This window comes from Thermomyces dupontii (genome assembly GCF_041956625.1).
Source record: "Thermomyces dupontii strain NRRL 2155 unplaced genomic scaffold VTN31scaffold_6, whole genome shotgun sequence".
In the NCBI taxonomy this organism is placed as follows: Eukaryota; Fungi; Ascomycota; class Eurotiomycetes; order Eurotiales; family Trichocomaceae; genus Thermomyces; species Thermomyces dupontii.
In genome coordinates this window covers 264,689-282,937 of record NW_027192312.1, presented here as the reverse complement: position 1 = coordinate 282,937, position 18,249 = coordinate 264,689, and the positions used below count along the sequence as shown (strand labels likewise).

The 18,249-nt window shown below is 50.6% G+C and overlaps 6 protein-coding genes across 6 annotated transcripts; 4 read left to right on the top strand and 2 right to left on the bottom strand.

Moving 5' to 3' along the window:
- Positions 1-547: 547 nt before the first annotated feature.
- Positions 548-1,309, top strand: VTN31DRAFT_5949 (uncharacterized protein; the record flags this gene model as incomplete). The annotated part of the gene is made up of 1 exon (XM_069406504.1): positions 548-1,309. The coding sequence occupies one exon, from the start codon at positions 548-550 to the stop codon at positions 1,307-1,309; it is 762 nt and encodes a 253-aa protein (XP_069259031.1).
- Positions 1,310-3,701: 2,392 nt separating this feature from the next.
- On the top strand, positions 3,702-5,249 carry VTN31DRAFT_5948 (uncharacterized protein; the record flags this gene model as incomplete). Its single annotated transcript, XM_069406503.1, has 1 exon — positions 3,702-5,249. One exon carries the CDS (start codon positions 3,702-3,704, stop codon positions 5,247-5,249), a length of 1,548 nt encoding a protein of 515 aa, XP_069259030.1.
- Positions 5,250-5,754: 505 nt separating this feature from the next.
- On the bottom strand, positions 5,755-7,640 carry VTN31DRAFT_5947 (uncharacterized protein; the record flags this gene model as incomplete). Its single annotated transcript, XM_069406502.1, has 3 exons — positions 5,755-7,161; positions 7,214-7,359; positions 7,415-7,640. 3 exons carry the CDS (start codon positions 7,638-7,640, stop codon positions 5,755-5,757), a joined length of 1,779 nt encoding a protein of 592 aa, XP_069259029.1.
- A 1,509-nt stretch (positions 7,641-9,149) lies between these two features.
- On the bottom strand, positions 9,150-10,438 carry VTN31DRAFT_5946 (uncharacterized protein; the record flags this gene model as incomplete). Its single annotated transcript, XM_069406501.1, has 3 exons — positions 9,150-9,234; positions 9,340-10,064; positions 10,130-10,438. 3 exons carry the CDS (start codon positions 10,436-10,438, stop codon positions 9,150-9,152), a joined length of 1,119 nt encoding a protein of 372 aa, XP_069259028.1.
- Positions 10,439-11,513: 1,075 nt separating this feature from the next.
- VTN31DRAFT_5945 (40S ribosomal protein eS6) lies at positions 11,514-12,480 on the top strand (the record flags this gene model as incomplete). Its single annotated transcript, XM_069406500.1, has 5 exons — positions 11,514-11,618; positions 11,687-11,759; positions 11,820-11,840; positions 11,913-12,330; positions 12,384-12,480. 5 exons carry the CDS (start codon positions 11,514-11,516, stop codon positions 12,478-12,480), a joined length of 714 nt encoding a protein of 237 aa, XP_069259027.1.
- A 762-nt stretch (positions 12,481-13,242) lies between these two features.
- VTN31DRAFT_5944 (uncharacterized protein) lies at positions 13,243-14,502 on the top strand (the record flags this gene model as incomplete). The annotated part of the gene is made up of 4 exons (XM_069406499.1): positions 13,243-13,319; positions 13,408-13,499; positions 13,604-13,976; positions 14,076-14,502. 4 exons carry the CDS (start codon positions 13,243-13,245, stop codon positions 14,500-14,502), a joined length of 969 nt encoding a protein of 322 aa, XP_069259026.1.
- Positions 14,503-18,249: the final 3,747 nt, after the last annotated feature.

Sequence of the window (18,249 nt, the reverse complement as noted above, 5' to 3'; positions counted from 1 at the left end):
ATGAACCTGGAATGAGGGTTGAGGCTCTTGAGCTCTGATTGGCTGATGATGGCCTGGTCTGATGCTGACTAATTTGGCGGGCTTGGCGCAATGAAGCAGCTCTCTTGGCGACTTGGCCAGGCGGCATCTCCATACTGTTGGATGTAGTGCTTAGTCAGCACTCGCTTAGCTTGTCCAGCTCTTGTGCAGTCCACCATTCGGGGGCTTTATTCTCTTGGTGGTTCTCTACATGTATCTAGGTCATTAGTCATCCATAGATTCATACATTCATTCGGACGTCTAGTTCCACAGTTATGAGCCCGGTTCTCTCTTTCTGAAGGGACGGGTTCTCATTTCTTGCGAGTTCTTGTGGAATTTGTGTTGTCGTGACGGTCTCCGAGTGTGCAGCGAGGCACTTCGACCCTTCTATTGTGCCCTGGACCTGCGAGAGAGATAGCGCAGTGAGGCACACGGATTCACTCTTGGTGCCGTGGACCTGCAACGGATTGACGACGACACGCCGACTTTCTTCCTCTAATCTTCCACGGGAACTCCTTGACTTGCAACAATGGACGGCCCCAAAAAGATCATCCTGACGTCCCACCGTCAGTGGGATGCCTGGTTGGCGATGGTGAAGCAGATGGCCACCATCCACCAACTATGGCAATACATCGACCCGGATGTCGAAAATCCACCACCGTTTGAGTCACCACTGCCTCCAAGACCTCAAGATGTGAACGCTTCTGCCTCGAGAATTACTGACCTCAATTCTGAGGAGCGTGATTTGTATAAGTTGCTGATTCAACAGCACGCTCTTGAGGTTGACGCATGGAGTGGCAAAGACAAAGCTATGAAAGCCTTGCATGAACTCGTCTGCTCTACCATTCCAATTGGAACCTTGACCCGCCTTCTCTCTCTTTCTGATGATGATGGCTCCAATAATGCCCGCGCGGTTCATACCCTCCTGCAGACGCTCAAAGCAGAATATGCGCCGACGATATTGGATCACCGGCAACGGATCGCCGATGAATATAACCGGCTAAAGCAACCACCCCGTGGTCGAAACTTGATCGCATGGATAGACCAGTGGAAACTAATCAAACCAAAATTGGAGGCTGCGGGCTTGAGTGAGTCTCTTACGTTCATCCCAGACTTCCTCAACGCCAATATGAGTGTCGACCCGAATTTCACCTCTTCGCGATCCACCGATGCCCTTCGTGGCAAGATTCCGTGGGACGAACTGTTGGACGATTTTCGTCTTCACTATCGCTTTCTAGGCGGCTTGAGTCAAAATCCACCTTTGAAGCCAAACTCGGCGGTAAAGCTGTGACTACGCCTGCTCCGGGGAAGCGTGATAAGAGTCCAGCAACTAGTCCCGCTAGAAGATCTACCAGAAGTACTGCGAGACGTTTTCAAACAAAAACTTGTCTATGTGGGGACAATCATAAGTTTGTCAACTGCCCATACCTAGTTCCAACGGCCAGACAGCCAGATTGGAACGAGGATCCTACTGTTCGCCGCAAGGTGGATGAAGCTATGAGCGACCCAAATACAAGGGCACTCGTCGAAGGCATTCTTGCGAAAGCCCAGGTCGTTCCCAATACGCGTGGTGCCCCGGCTCCCAACCAGTCTACGGAAACCCAGTCGCAGCTTCTATCACCGCCAGACATTGGATCAAGCCGCTTTGCGATGGCATCTACTGTCTCCTTCACATCTACAGCGAATAACGACCCTCTCTATTGGAGTATCATTGCCGACTCGGGAGCCAACGTCCACATCTTCAATGAGACCTTGAGGGACCGTCTTTATAATGTGCGCAAGGCACAACCATGGGAGCACATACGGCACGGAGATACGAGGACTCCTATTGAAGCCTTTGGGGATTCTTATGTCCGGTGCGATAATGGTGACACGATTGCTCTTCGAAATGTGGCCTATATCCCTGGTTTTCAGGCTAGCCTGGTATCCCTTCACACGGCAGTCCATGCTGGTTTCTCCTTTCATGTCTCTCCTCAGGGCCTAGATCTTTTCTACCCTGACGGGACGAAGGCCGCTTCAGCTTCTCTGACAGACTCTGGGTTCGTTCTGGAGTATCATGGCAAGGATCGAACGGCCTTTGCAGCCAGGAAATCCTCCCAACCCTTACACTCGTCAGCACCTTTCGATCTCTGGCGAGCTCGTCTGGGCTGGCCGAGCATTGAGGCCATGACTCATTTACCGGTAGCTGCTCAGGGTGTCACCATCACAGACTTGGATCAGGCTCGTCAAAAAGCAGTCCCCACTCCCCTCAATGAGGCTTATGAGCTAGCCAATCCCCAGCGGCAACCTAGTCGACGAACCCCCGAACATCCTCCGTCATATCCATTCGAGCATTTACACTTTGACATAGTCAATGAGTCTCAGCTAGGATTTGACGGAACGACGTCCATCCTTCACTACTATTGTCCCTTTGCTCACTTCCATGTTGTGTGGAACCCCTCTATCGAAAGAGCCAGATCTCTCAGTCTGTCCGGGACTTCGTTGCTTATGTTGAGCGCCAGTTTGGCACCAACGTCAGGGAACTCCATTCAGATGATGAGCAGGCCCTGAATTCGGAATTTACGACTTGGGTTATAAGAACAGGCAGGCGTCCCGTTAAGTCTGTAGCCCGTACACCTGAACAGAATGGGGCGATTGAGCGGGCGGGCAGGACATTGAGTGAGACACAACGGTTCCTGCTAATCGATGCCAAATTGCCTGCAAACCTGTTCCCGGAAGCCTGGGCTGCGGCTGCATACTTGGTTAACAGGACACCCAACCGGGCCCTTGGCTGGCGTACCCCTTGGGAAGTGATTTGGGAATGGATGAGATCTGAGGGGAAGTCCCGTCCAGTCTCTGTTAGGCCAAACCTGGCTCATCTTCGTGTATATGGCTGCCGTGCATATGCGCTTGATCATAAAGTGTCTAGAGGGCGCAAGTCGGTGCCAAGAGCTCATCTTGGATATCTGGTTGGTTATGAAGCCTCAAACATCTTCCGCGTCTGGGTCCCACACTTAAAACAAGTCTTCCGCGTCCGAGATGTTCGCTTCGATGAAACCAAACGGTTTGATCCCAACAATCCCCACGTCGAGCCAACATTTCGGGAAGAAGTAAAAGAACTTGTTGAGACCCTCCATATCCCGGAAGTTCCAGTCTCTGCTGCCAACCGAAAATCTGTTGTGTTTCTGGATGATCTACCGCCTCCTCTACCGTCGACGCAAAACGCACCTGCGTCCGAACCCCAGAAGGATCCACTAGACAACACGCGCTTGCATCAATTTCTGCCTACACCGGATTCCACTCCTGAGCCTTCGGGTCCTTCAACTACGCCTAATACCGAGATTCCACTAAATGACCCTGGTCATCAATTGCAGTGGGAGCTTGATAATCTGGTGGACACGAACGGTTCGGTCTCTACTTCTGATATACCACCTCATATCCCCGGCAGTTTTGACCCAAGTCCCCCACGGCCTACCTCCTCTAGACGGAAGTCAAATAAGGCACCACGGAGCAGTGAAATCTCGGGAGACGTTTCCGAAAGAAATATTGTGGAGGGCAAACGACGTCGACAACCTAGATCTCACTCTGGTAATGCTCCTCTACGCGCCTTTCACACTTCCTTGTTTTATGCCTTTAACGCGACAATCGATCCGAAGACAGTCCACAGATCGGATCTCCCTCCACCTCCTCGCTCCTGGAATGACATGATCCGCCACCCGTTTCGCGACAATTGGTTCGCAGCGTGTACCACAGAGATCAAAAAACTTGAGGAACGAGGCACGTACAAGGTCGTCTCGATACCGTATGGCAAGCAGATTGTCCCTTTGATGTGGGTGTTCAACTACAAATTTGATGATGACGGCTATCTCATCAAGTTCAAGGCGAGACTGGTAGTCCGTGGTGACCTTGTGGAGCCAAATGGTCGTCGTACAAGGTCCGACACTTTGGCGGCTCGCACAGCCAGGGCTTTGCTTGCCATCATGACGTACTTCGACATGGACGCCCGGCATTTTGATGGGGTCAACGCCTTTCTCAATAGCTACCTCGACCCGGATGAACAGGTCTACTGTTTTCATCCGCCTGGTTTCAAGCAACGAGGTACTGTTTGGCAACTCATCAGAGCGCTCTATGGGCTCCCTCGTTCCCCATATCTGTGGTTCCGCGAACTATCCAACACACTGAAAACTTTTGGCTTTCGCCAGGTTATGGAGGACAAATGTCTTCTCACTAATGGCCGCATCATTATCTTCTTTTATGTGGACGACATAGTGGTCTTGAACCGCAGGGAAGACCGGGCAGAGGCAGATGCAGTCATTGACCGACTCAGTCGGAAATACGAGCTCCGCCCTATGGGGGACCTAGAATGGTTCCTTAATATTCGAATCACCAGAGATAGGGACCGGCGGATCACCTGGATGACCCAGGATGCCTACATTGAAAAGATGCTTCGCGATTTCCACATCGCTCCTGGGCCTCGAGTGCAGACTCCGCTCTCTCATGATGCTTCTGAGTATCGGCGGTACCAGGGACTAGCCTCCGCTGAGGATGTTCACCGGTATCAGCGCAAGATTGGGGCACTGATTTATCCAGCTACTATGACACGCCCCGATATTGCTTTTGCAGCAAGTTTATTGGCCAGATTTATGACCAATCCCTCACCCTTCCATGAGCGCGAAGTAGACAGGCTGATGTGCTACCTTCGAGACACAAAGACCCTGTCCCTTTGCTTTCGCGCTACTGGTGATTCAGTCTCTTCTGTCAAGGTTTGGGAGGGCTCTAGCGATGCTGCATACGCTGATGATTTAGACACTCGTCGCAGCTCGGAGGGATATCTCTTCAAGCTCTTTGGTGGGCCTATTGACTGGAAAGCCACCCGCCAGTCCACGGTCACCACCTCAACAACTGAGGCCGAGTTACTTGCTGCGTGTCATGCAGGCAAGGAAATCTTCGCGTGGAGACGCTTCTTTGCTCAGCTTGGGTTTGATCCTGGTGAAGACCTTGACCTGATATGTGACAACAAAAGGGTGACAGACTTGGTGGCCAATGAGGCACCGATGATTTCGACTCGTTTGCGCCATGTTGACATTCACCAGCACTGGCTTCGAGAACGAGTACAAGAAGGGTCCCTGCGTATTCTTTGGGTAAAGACTGCAGACATGCCTGCCGATGGACTTACCAAGCCGCTCGCTTCCCTTCAGAGACATCACCGTTTCATCCAACTCCTAGGTATGTCCAATTGCGCTCTTGACTAAGTGTGACTTTTTGTTAGACCTGCGCCCATTCTCTCGCTTTGTGTGTTTATTCTTCGAGCATTATCTGTTCATTCCTTTGGTACCTGTCTGTTTGACTTCTTGCACGTTCTCTTTTGTTCCCGGCACTGCGAGCTGGGAGGGGGTGTGTTGGATGTAGTGCTTAGTCAGCACTCCCTTAGGCTTGTCCAGCTCTTGTGCAGTCCACCATTCGGGGGCTTTATTCTCTTGGTGGTTCTCTACATGTATCTAGGTCATTAGTCATCCATAGATTCATACATTCATTCGGACGTCTAGTTCCACACATACCTACGGGGTCCCGTGCTTGGATAACAATCGTGAGGAGGTAGGTTTTAGGTAACTAGCCCTAAACCCTAAATAGTGCAGGGACGACCAAACGAGATGCGAGACGCGATTGATTTAATTTCGCTTCTAGGAAAGCAAAAGAAACAATTCGTAATCGTTTCCCAGAGTCATAATAATACTCCTAAACCGACTACCTACGGTACTACCCTCGTAGGAAATCTTCAATTTCGAAGCCGATTCGTCGCAGAGCTTTCTCGTCAATCTCCTTTGGCGAGTCACGAGCCCGGCGAACGATGAGCGTACGCGCATCGTTCAGACGAATCTCCACAGGGTTTCCCGGTCCATATTGATCCACTTCAGCCTGGTCACACTCCCGGACGTGGATGGTAACGTCGGGACCAACACAGGCCCGCCAGAGCGAAGCCATCCACTGCCAATGGTCGATGGGAGCATAGCAATCGCTGATTGGAGTGGAGCAAGCAAAGGCATCGGCTGTGGTGAGCTGATACCGTGGAACCAAGGCGATTGGAAGAGGATCCGGTGCTCTTCTTGTTTGTTGATCTGATATCGATCTGCCGTTGGACTGCACTCGAGGAGATTTGGGATCCTTTCGCGACGAATCCTGTTCGGTCTCATGGGCGGCTGCATTCTCATCTCCGGAGGCTTGAGGCTCGGGCCGCGGAGGTTTCTGATTGACGAACTGAATGATCTCGTTGGAAATCCGATGCCAGGACGAAATCACATTTAAGTACTCAAGAGTGGCGTCTCCCATTACGCCTGATTTCGACCCGCTACTCTGCGACCGAATATCGGGCCCTTCGAAAACTCGAACAGCGTAGTTCCCATCTTTGATTAGGAGTGATCCAAGATGTTTTAGTATCGTATTGACCAGGGTCGTTTCTTGACCCTCAACGGCAATCACAGCCCCTCGCGGCGGCCCATTGGGATCTCGAGGCAGCGGGGGAGAGATCTTCGCCAGAGCTCTTATTCTATATAACACTGGGAGACTCATTACCATGGCCTCGACGTCATCCTGAGCTTTTTTGGCCGGGGTGGAGCCGCTGGTCTTCAGCGGTGGAAGGGTCAAGCTGGGATCATAACGCGTGGCACCCTCATCCGGCCGGCGTGTTCTGGCAGTCTGTGTGGACGAATATGACTGCCGCGGGGATGAGATCGAATGTGATACAGGATCAGAGATGCTTTGACGGTGCAAGGTGTCACGGTTAAGTCGTCGCCGCTTGATATCGGGCGATTCTGCTTCCGTTTGGTTCCAGGCGGGAAGCGAGGCACGGCGCCGAGGGTCGACGCTCTCGTGCATCAAGATGTCACGACGCCCATGCGGCTTGATGGTGCGATTAGATGAACCATTGTGTGAGGATGTCGTCGACTCGGCCTGGTTGGATCGGCTCGACATCGGGCCCATGATCGGTGTATTAGGTGTCGATGGAGGGTTCATCGGACGTCCACCGCAGCGGCTGCAGATGGATGATCCGTTCTGACTGCCATTGGAGTCGGCACCGTTCCCATGACGTAGATAGCCATCGCGGCCTACTCTCCGGGGCTGGTACCGGTAATCCGGGTATTGCTGTTGATGTCGGGCTTTTTCTGCCTGGGTGGGATATCAGCTCCTGACGTTTGTGCCGTTCATGGACTAGGAGTACCTCGGCCAGTGCCTTCCATTGCTCTTTGATGTCGTTCGGTAGTGCTCTCCATTGTTCGCCGATAATCTTGGAAATCTCTGGATTGGCAAGCCCGGGATTCTGGGCCACCACAGAAGCTTGATAATGTTGGCGGAACAAAATGAATGCTGTGAACATGGTCAGCGTGCCAACTTCTGAAAAACAATGACTGGAGGAACCTACCGTTGCGTGGCCGGGGAATTTTCGGGTCTGGCTGACACAGGCAAAATGGAATTGTGGAATCTGTCCTTGGCGGCGCGGACTTGATCGGGCTGGAAATAGGGGACTGCTCTCGTGCCGGCGATGTCGGAGAAGGCTTGTCCCGCTTCTCCAGGTTCTCAAGACGAGGTGAGGACTCTGCGCCATGATTCTGTGTAAACCGTTCCCTATTCAAGGAAGTGAGCTGCATATGGGCGAGGCCAGACGAGCAGCTCTCGGACTCAGAACGCTGCGATGAGGTCTTTGCGACAGGGTCCTTCATGATCTTATGGTCCAGCAAGCTGCTGGGGCTATGTATTCTAGTGCTGGCCTCATCATAGAGAGCCGCAGGTCTGGGAAGGACTCTGTCGAACACCATTGGCAATCGCTGGGTAATGAAGGTACAGATTAACACGATCGATCTGGACAAGGAGGAGCAGCAAAAAGAACAAGACGATCGAGTGTACCGTAACAAGTAGAGAACAGTCCAGCAGCTGGACGTATCAATCGATCACTTGGTTGCACTATGCACGGAGCCCAACCGGGCTGGCATCGAACATGGAGTCGTATATCAAGCCAACACCCCGAAGTGACAACCGAGCAACCGAACAATCACAAGATCCACGACACTCTAGACGAGGCAAAGCAGTCAATCAATCAATCAATCCGCATCGTGGTTTCTTTGTCTCTGGCTTTCAATATGTACCAGGAGTTATGAACAATTTTGTTCTTTTCCGGCGAGACGAGGTCGTGCTCTCTTTGTGTCTGAAGTCCTCTCCCCAACCCATACCAGCACAACAATCTTGCACTCACCCCGAAAGCGTTCCCTTCGTTTCCTTCGTTTCCTTCGTCCCTTTCTTCGCCCTCTGTTGCTCAGATTATAATTAGTTCTTGCGTCCTTGTGGTTGAATAGGAGGATGAGTCAGAGGTTGATGTCATTCAAGGATCGGCCTCAGATCCATCGTTCCGGAACTCAAACCGAGCCGATTAGAGGAGGAATAATAAGCCAATTGTTTCGTCTTCGTCATCGGGTTTGACTCTTTTTCTCTTCCTTTCTTTTTTGTGACCCTCTTTTTTTATCCTGTCTTGATTTTTCTTTTTTCTTTGTTAGCATGTTTCGATCTGCACCGGATGCGGACATGCGAGACGGCGCAGCAGCAGAGTTGTCTGGGGCCCCCTCGTCGGACCGTCGGATCTATTACATTCCTGAGACAAACGGAATCTTCTTCGGTAATGTTCAATACTGTGGTTCCTCAACGTATTGTTTCTGATATCTTGCATCGAACGTGCTTCTCGAACCAAACTTTGACCAGAATACTGGGTCATTGTCCAAACTTCGGGATTGCATCAAGACTCCAGAATTGTGACACCTTCCCGTGGCATTTACAGGTAGGCCTAGTTTGCAGCATTCCAGTGTTAACGGCGGAGAAACCCCTTCCCTTGCAGATTCAACTGCAGCTACAGCCAAAGTACACTCCGTTAGGTGTTAGGAAACATGGTGTGTATGGACAGATGCTCGCTCTCGGACCCCAGTGACCCTTCCCAGGTCGATAGACGCACGGTGGTTCTAGGCGACTCCTAAACTACATCGTATTTGAACAATTGACAGAAAAACGGCTTAGACAAGTCGAATAATGTTTCCGTTCGCCTCCTCAGTACCGTTCTTATTGTGTCGGCGCAGGGTATGGGGTCGTCTGCGCCTGCACTTCTCTTGTCGTACTTAAGAAAGCCACAGATCCCGGATGCCGCGATAGATATCCGATCCTAGTTTCCGATGCGCCGATGGACCAAGATGCATGTCATCCCTGGACAATCACATTAATCATGTATGTAAAGGAAAAGGCGAAATGAGAGCCTGTGCCCCAATGGTGCGAAGATCATTGTTGAGCCCGTTTGTGCAGTGAACCTACCAAAAGAGATATTGATCAGGGTTATCGCAGGACTCCTGAACTGAACCAACCAGCTTCCGGGTACTCGGAAGACAAGGACTCTCAACATATTCCCAATCGGGACTGTCATTCTTTGTCAGTCCGTGGGCGTCTATCAAGCCCATAACCCAATACTGCCGCCGGCGGATTTGGTCGAGGAAAAAACGATTGGTATCGAAAAGAAACAACTTGCCGCGATTCCATGTCTCCGCCTTTCGACCTAGTTCCTGATTCCAGCGGTCCACCAGCGGAACAATTGCCTTCTGTTCTCGTAGCCAGGGCTTGAATGCTGGCAGGAAGGTCGGGTCAACCGACATCATCAAGATGATCTCCAGATTGTTCGATTCCAACCGGTCTGAGAGGACATCTAACCTCCCGAAGATGGTGTTAATGCTGTGCTTGATAGATTGATCAACAGTAGACAAATTCTTGCCGACAAACTTCCATAGATCCCAGAGGACAAAGGAGACTGCAAAGATAGTGTTGTCTAGACGCATCTGCAAGCCATGGCTCGACATGTTTTGGAGAACGCGTTCCTCAGCTGCCAACCACCGCTCAATCTGATCCCCCAGATCATGGAGCGGTGGCCGCAGACGTTCCTCCATCGGCTGGAACCGACGGAGTTCTGTATTGTTGACTACACAACCGGAGAGCATGCCGGCGGATGGAACCTCTGTTTCCGCGAGGTTGTCCACCTGACAGGAAAACTAAAATCATGTTAATATTCCGAGCTCGTGCAAAAGCTGTGGGCCTGAGAATGTCGCAAAAGTACCTCGGAACAGAGTTGCTCAGGCCACGCTGGCCCTTGCCCCTTATCCCTGAGCGCGCTAACGCTCCATGAATCTCCAAAGACTACCAACCGGTGCTCAAAGGTGTCTTTCACTTCGAAAGGGTCCAGCGGGAGAGGTCGCGCAACGAGTCCCACTGACTCGTCCAGTTTGAACTCTTGCACGGCCTCATTACGACCCTTGAAGATGGCATTGGACAGGATACCGCCTGATGTGATGAGCCAAGCGGTCATCAACAGGATCGAGCATGCCGTCAGCACCCCCAGAACATTCAACGCCGAGACAAAGCGCATCTCTGGGGTTGGACCCTTTCCAAACTGCCGGAACAAGGATGAATCGGTTCTTTGTGTTCTGAACGATTATGGACACCCGATCAGACCGGAAGTATCATCATCCGAGGGGTCTGGAAATGTTTGGATTTTAACTTTTCTTTGTGCCGTCCCGTCAGAACCTTTGGGAGTCCCAGTTCCATGACAATGGGGACGACTCCTACGGAGCGGATACGACGACTGAAGAGCCCGCGAATGAGTCCATGACTACGAAGTACGGAGTAGTATGTAGGCGGGCCAGATAGATGATCTCGGCGTTCGACAACCCTTCCGACCAGCGATCGAAGAAAGAAAGCAAGGCAGCTCTGAGCACAAAGAGGACCCGGAATGGGAGAAGGACACGCTGAGAAGCTTGACGATTGACCCAAGATGTCGAAGGTTGACATCATTGAACCTGACCGTTGTCACTCTTAGTTAATCAATGCTCGAACGTTGGTTGGACAATCCGTGCTGGCAATTGGAATCACACTATGTAACTAACTTGTTTTGGCTAGCGCCATTACGTAAGCATTGAACTGGTGGATCGGTCGCATGCTCCACTGCCAAGTTCGGCAACAATGTCAGTTACTATCAACCAATCAGAGTCAATGCAACTAAGCATGTAGATTCGATTACTTCATGCCACGGGGACGTAAAACCGAGTCAGCATTGACAGTACGATGGTAGAGTGCAAGTTTAGGAGCATGACTATCAAACTCGGCTGATAATAGCAGTCGTTTCAATCAGACGAGACCGATGTACTGGATGGAGTTCATCCCGACGATGCGGTGGTATAGAAGTCACGTGAGTAAGGCGATCAACTTGCGTACGCTTTTCCCATCTGGGCAGCCAAGACCTATTACTGGTGGTTTGACCATAAAAGGTTTAGCGCGCACAAATGAACAAATCCTCGCTAAGACGGCCCTATCCACAACCCGAATTTTGCTCCCACACAAGGGGCCGCGCATCGAAAAGAGTTCATCTTCGTCCGACCGACCTTAACGACGACCGCCGACACACCTGCCTCCGTCGTCTTGACCGCGGCACAGAATTCGGCAAGATGAAGCTCAACATTTCGTACCCGGCCAATGGGTCGCAGAAGCTCATCGAAATCGACGATGAGCGCAAGCTCCGTGCGCTGATGGAGAAGCGCATGGGCTCGGAGGTCAGTTTCTTCGACGGTGCGGGAAAAGGCACAATCGACTGATGGGAGGCTCTCGCCATGGCTTGCAGGTTTCTGGTGACTCTCTCGGCGAGGAATTCAAAGGTTACCTGTTCAAGATCACTGGTGGAAACGACAAGCAGGGTATGTTGCATTGGTAATTCTGAAAGTGCTTGGAACCGATTGCTGATTGATTTGCAACAGGTTTCCCCATGAAGCAGGGTGGTACGTAACTATCGAGAACGACTGGCAACGCCGGAAAACTCGAAAACAGAGATCGGACTAATCGCAATCCAGTCCTCCTGCCGCACCGTGTCAAGCTCCTCCTCAGTGACGGTCACAGCTGCTACCGCCCCCGTCGCGATGGCGAGCGCAAGCGCAAGAGTGTCCGTGGCGCAATTACCGGGCCGGATCTGTCCGTGATTGCCCTCAGCATCATCAAGCAGGGCGAGCAGGACATTCCCGGACTGACCGACGTCGTTGTTCCCAAGCGCCTGGGTCCCAAGCGTGCCACCAAGATCCGACGATTCTTCGGCCTGGACAAGAAGGATGATGTTCGCAAGTTCGTCATCCGCCGCACCGTCACCCGCGAGGGCAAGAAGGACTACACCAAGGCTCCCAAGATCCAGCGTCTGGTGACTCCTCAGCGTCTGCAGCGCAAGCGCCGCCGCATTGCTATCAAGCGTCGTCGTGCCGAGGCTGCTCGGGAAGCTGCGTACGTTTCCACGGTCGAATCTTTGGTGATGTCGAAACTAACATCAACTGCAGCAACGAGTACGCCAAGCTTCTTGCTACCCGTGTCCAGGAGGAGAAGGCCAAGCAGCAGGAGTTGCGCAAGCGGAGAGCTTCGTCGATGAAGAAATAATCGTCGATCTTTATTGCATTTTGCGTGACCGGGCCTGTATGTAGACGGATTATGTGGGGTTTCTTTTTCTTGTTTACGAGGGTTAAAATGCAAGGGAAAGAAAAGCAACCCGCTATGATTTGACTTTTCGATGAATGATTTCACTACACGTGAATTTCCTTGTGCCTTCAAGATCGTCCGTCGGGAAAGGTCCAGGTTGTTGTCTTGAACCTGGCCCTGTTACACCGACCCTAAGCATGTAGGCGAAATAATGTTGATCCGATTGACATACGGGAATTCAGATCATGACCTATGCCGACATCTTCACTTTACGCTGAATCTTCAATGCACAGTTGAGGGTTTCGAATCAAGTGATAAAAGTACGACCGTTCCAAGTCTTACTATCGAAGAGAATACGGCCGAAGAGACCGGAGTTATAGAGTTGGAGGATTTCTTTGCGTCCACTCTAACCTACAAAGCAGTATCAACTTCATGGTCCTCGTACTTGGCGTCTCAACCACCTACTCCGTACGGAGGTGAAAATGTGAGCACTCTGGTTATTAAGCCAGTTGTTCTCACCGCGTTAGGCCGGCCGGCCTGCAAAGCGCGGAAGATAGGTTAACCCTATTCTCTGAACCTCTGACCAATCAAAACAAGGCGGTCAAAAAGGCGGTGAGGGAAAATCCCGAACTGGGCCCCTCCATGTGAAAGTTCGAAGCCGAAAGTTCTCGTCTCGATCTGGAGAACTCAAGTCGTCTCTCAGATCGCCTAGTTTTCGGCACCATGTCGGGCAATACGAATTCGATAAAGCTCCTGACTGGCAACAGTCACCCGGAGCTGGCCAAGCTGGTCGCTGATCGGTAAGGAACCCCGAAGTTGAAAGGAAAGTACGAACTTCGGTAAAACGGACGGCATGCTAAAAAACTCATCACCCGGATGGGTGTGTAGTCTCGGTATCGAGTTGACCAAGATCATGGTGCTGCAATACTCGAATCAGGAGACGAGCGTAACGATCGGCGAGAGTGTGCGAGACGAGGACGGTACGCAATCACCTTTTCTTTCCTATGAGCCTTGCCCATCACCAAACCGAGAAGATCATGAACTTGATCGGTCAGTGCTAATTCGTGCTGTTGTCTGGTCTTAGTGTTCATTCTACAGTCCACCCGTCCCAACAACATCAACGATGATCTTATGGAGCTGTTGATCATGATCAATGCCTGCAAGACAGCTTCTGCCCGACGCATTACCGCGGTCATCCCCAATTTCTTCTATGCCCGACAAGACAAGAAGGATAAGAGCAGAGCTCCCATTACGGCACGACTCGTCGCCAACATGTTGACGATCGCCGGCGCGCAACATGTCATCACCATGGATCTGCATGCCAGCCAGATTCAGGGCTTCTTCAACGTGCCGGTCGACAACCTTTATGCGGAACCGAGCATGCTGAAGTGGATTCGCCAGAATCTGGATGTCAAGAATTGCGTGATCGTCAGTCCGGATGCTGGCGGTGCAAAACGGTACTTTCCTCCCTTTGAGCCCTTTTGCATCCACTTCGGCCGTTATTGGCCATTGTGTGCGACAAAAATTGGACTCGTCGACTGACATTTCCTGTTCAGGGCAACTGCCATTGCGGACCGCCTGGATCTGCCGTTCGCTCTGATTCACAAGGAACGACCGCGCCCCAACGAGGTCTCGCGAATGGTCCTCGTCGGAAACGTTCAGGACAAGATTGCCATCATCGTCGACGACATGGCCGACACGTGCGGCACGTTGGTGAAGGCTGCCGACACGATTATGGAGCATGGTGCCCGCGAGGTCAATGCCATCGTCACTCACGGCATCCTCTCCGGCAACGCCATCACCAACGTCAACAACAGCTGCTTGAAGCGGCTCGTTGTCACTAACACCGTGCCGCACGCCGAGAAAAAGGCACTATGTCCCAAGATCGAAACCATCGACATCAGCGCTACCCTGGCCGAGGCATGTCGACGGACCCACAACGGCGAGTCTGTGAGTTTCTTGTTCTCAAACTCCGTGGAGTGATGACTCTTTTCTTTCCTACAGCTGTTGGGTTTTCTTTATGTGTCATGAGCTATGATACCTAGAAGATGAAAGAAACAAACCGGGTGAAGCCATCTGAAGATTTTAAAATGTCATTTTGCGATGAGGTGAAGTCACTTACGTGTCGCTGGCTATTTTTCGGTCAGAGTACGATGTATACTATGAATGTCTTATCAAGGTCTAGTAACCCTTTATTCCAGGGCCAATGGCCTGTTTCTCATACCGAGTTGAGGTATAGAATCCGCTCCAGCTACCAACCACCAAGCTCTGTCTCCCTTAACGTCAAAGTTTGGCTGTCCCAGGCGTTGAACCGGGACTCCAACTCCATCCATGCTCTCCCCAATCCATCACATATGTGCATATTGGACATCATTCAGTATTCCTTCAGTCTATCTCAGCCATCATTTCCCCATGTTATGTATCATCATTTTCGACTTCGTCAGGAGTTTATTCTGAAATGAGCTTGGTAAGCCGAAGTGTACGTCGCCTCGCTTCACGCAGTAGCACCCACCGGGTCTACTTATTTTCTTATTTTGTACCTCTGGCTGTGGCAGTTCGCAGACAAAGCGCCCACGAACGCAAGAACGATGACTCTCTTTTTCGGGCATTTTCATCCCCTCGAAGATGGTGTTGAAGATGATCGCGGGACGCCACACGTATTCCCAACATCCGGATTCAAAAGAACTCGATCCAGGAGGAGACCTTGCCTGGGTACAGGTCGGCGTCTGTGTATTACCCCGTCCATATATGGATAGAGGAGATTTTCCATGACAAATATCATTTTCGTCTGAAACCTCGACTACTGGGTGACTTCGATGATAACATAGCCCGCTCGAGACCTTCAGAAGCGAGTAACTTCCCCTGTTATTGGCATCTTGTTTTGACTATATTTGCTAGGACGAGTAGTCACACTTGTCAGAGATTGGAGTACGTCGCCCCCGAAGATAGTAGTATACATTGACAAGTTCAAAACGGGCGACAATGGGGTTACCATAGGTATATGAGCTGATCAACAAGGCCTCCGTTGAGCAGCCTCCACATCCAGGACACAGGCTCCTTCGCAAGCTGTTCGCGTCCTTCGAGATACAAGGACCACTCGAAAAGAAAAGTCGACGGCTGACCCAAAACTACTAGCCTACTGTCCAACTCCTCCAGATGAAAATGAATTTTCATCAGTGCCAGTGAGTCCGATAGTGGTATTCAGAAGGGAACGATCTCGATGGGTTCCTTCGTTTTCCTACAGAGGATTCAGAGCTGGCTACCGGAAGAACGGCCAACCAAGGAGAAATCAATTGTTTGACCAATGGCTCTTAGAAGGTCTCAGTTCACCGAGGAGCAAAGCAAGGAGATTCGCGCAAGGAATTGGCAAAACCTGTGCAAAGCGGAACGGAACCTGATCAATGGTGAATCTCGCGGCTCGACCAAATTCCTTCCCATTACCTAGTTGTCGGAGAGACGCCACCACGTCAAGTCGCGTCTCTCCTGGAAGGGAGGATCTTTAATCCGAACCGACTGGTCACGTGTCGGACACGAACCCTAATGGGGAGCGCTGGAGGCAGATTACATTTCATGATACTAAGTACCTACTAGCTATCAGGTTCAATACTGTTGCAAGAATGCTTGTAAATGACCATCAACAGCATCCGAATGCTTTGGTGTCTTGCGTTGCAATTCCTTTCAACATCTGGCCTACCCCACCGCTGCTTTTCGCAACTGTGTTATGAGCAGCCACTCTCTCGAAGTCAATCCCGAAATTTGTATGATTATCAAAGATTTTCAATAGTTTTATGTGAGACAAAGTGTTGACTGTTACTAGGAATAACCATCTGCCTAGGTACTAGGTAGGTACATTAGTTTGAATTGTGGGAGGTACCCCAAGCATTTCGCCGAGCTTCTTTCCCTTCGTGACTCATGCATGAATGAGCGTTCCCTTTGTTGACTTTTGGCAGGCTATGACACATGTGGCAAGTATCTGAGGAAATAGAGAAGTAATCCTGTCTGACAGACTGATGTCGACTGCTTGATTTCTGCTCTGTGTACAGGACAGGGGGTAGGAGGTGACCCCTGTTTATGCAGATTAAGGCAAAAACAACATAGAAAAGAACATAAGGCAAGCACAAAATATAAAGAATCTGAAGATACTTGAGGAATGTGCGCAACTCATTAGATTCAACACCCTTCTCCAATGTCTGTGCCGTTTAGTTCTCTGGCAATGATTGTTAAAGCCAGCAAAACTTGAGTATGCGCCAAATATCTCGGATCGTAAAGATCTCATCGCCCGTAGCACGTCATTTTCAGGAGAGACAGAGGAGGAGACTCGGTTACTTGAAGTAATCATATTGTACCGAAGAATGGCCTTTTGGACCCAGCGTTCGCCTTCTGTTGGGGCATGTCTCCCAGGAATGTATGCCCAGACCGCAGAATATAAAACGATGGTACGATGTTTAGTGTACATCTTGACGATCTTGGGACAGAAGGATGAACTTAACAGAACTCTTGATTAGTTGTGTGCACGGAATTATTCTCATGCATCCTGAACCCCCTTACCGATGCGAGCCAAGGTCTAGAATTTACTGCTACCATCTGGGCGGGTTGTTGGATTCTTTTGTTGGCAGACTGTTCTTTATGAATGCATTGTTTGTTCCATGATTGCAACTTGTCTGCCGTTGCCTATCTCCCGAGAAAATCTGAAGAACAAGTCAGCCAAGATGAAAATATAGACGGAAAAAAGCAATGGCGGTGGAAGACAAAAGGTTCAGCGGCCGCAGGCTCGTTCATCAAATTTCTAATTATTAAGCACGGTAATTATGTGTCGTCAGTGGCTGTCTGAATAAAGACCCATCTCTTAGGTTCATCATTCCATACTCCATGAACGATGGCAGGTCTGTATGCTGACCCCTGAGCTCCAGTAGGGTCTGGCCCGTGACCGCGGCGAGATGGTCAACGAACGGCACTACTAACCAGAGGCAGTAGATGGCCAATCGTCCAACTGTGGGAGGGAGGTAACGGTGCACAAAGCAGATTTCATTTGAGGTGTTGATACTCTGTGGGATAGGGTGGCCAAGGCCACCATACCATGGATTCTCAGAATAGATGTTGCGGCGGACATTGTTGTTCACGGGGTTAACATGCGGGATGCTGAATAACTCCAGGGCGTGGCAGACCTTCCTCCAGTCAGGTGCACCAAACACAAGGAGGTATGCAAAGACTTGATGGTTGTATGAGATGATGAAGATGATTTGTACTATCGAGATGCAGGCACAAGTAGATATACCGTTGTAGTCTCAACGGGAGTTGATAATGAAACTTATGGTTGATCCAAGTGCGATAGATAGATGCACGAGTATTGATGTAAAAGCTAGATGAGAAGGAAAACCTGCAGACTGCCATCAACGAGCCTTTTTATATGTCTGTCCATCCTGCGTTTTGCGCTTCAGGAAGTTGCTACCCATCATATCAAGTTTGGAGCACGTTTTTGTCTCCCCTGTCTCCCTGGGTGCTGTTTAGCCTCTACAGTATTCTCCGTTAGGTACATGTGTGAATGTTTGCCGACTGGTGAGCAGGCTTTCCTAGTAGTTTGTATTATTGTCCAGCAACTTACTGGAAGCCGAGGGAAAGATAAGATCTCTTATGATTGATCGCCTTCAGTTTCTGAAAGGTTTTGGAGTTTTTAGTCTCTCTGCCTTGTCTGGGGAGTCTTGTATATCATCGAGATAAGGGTAAAAATCA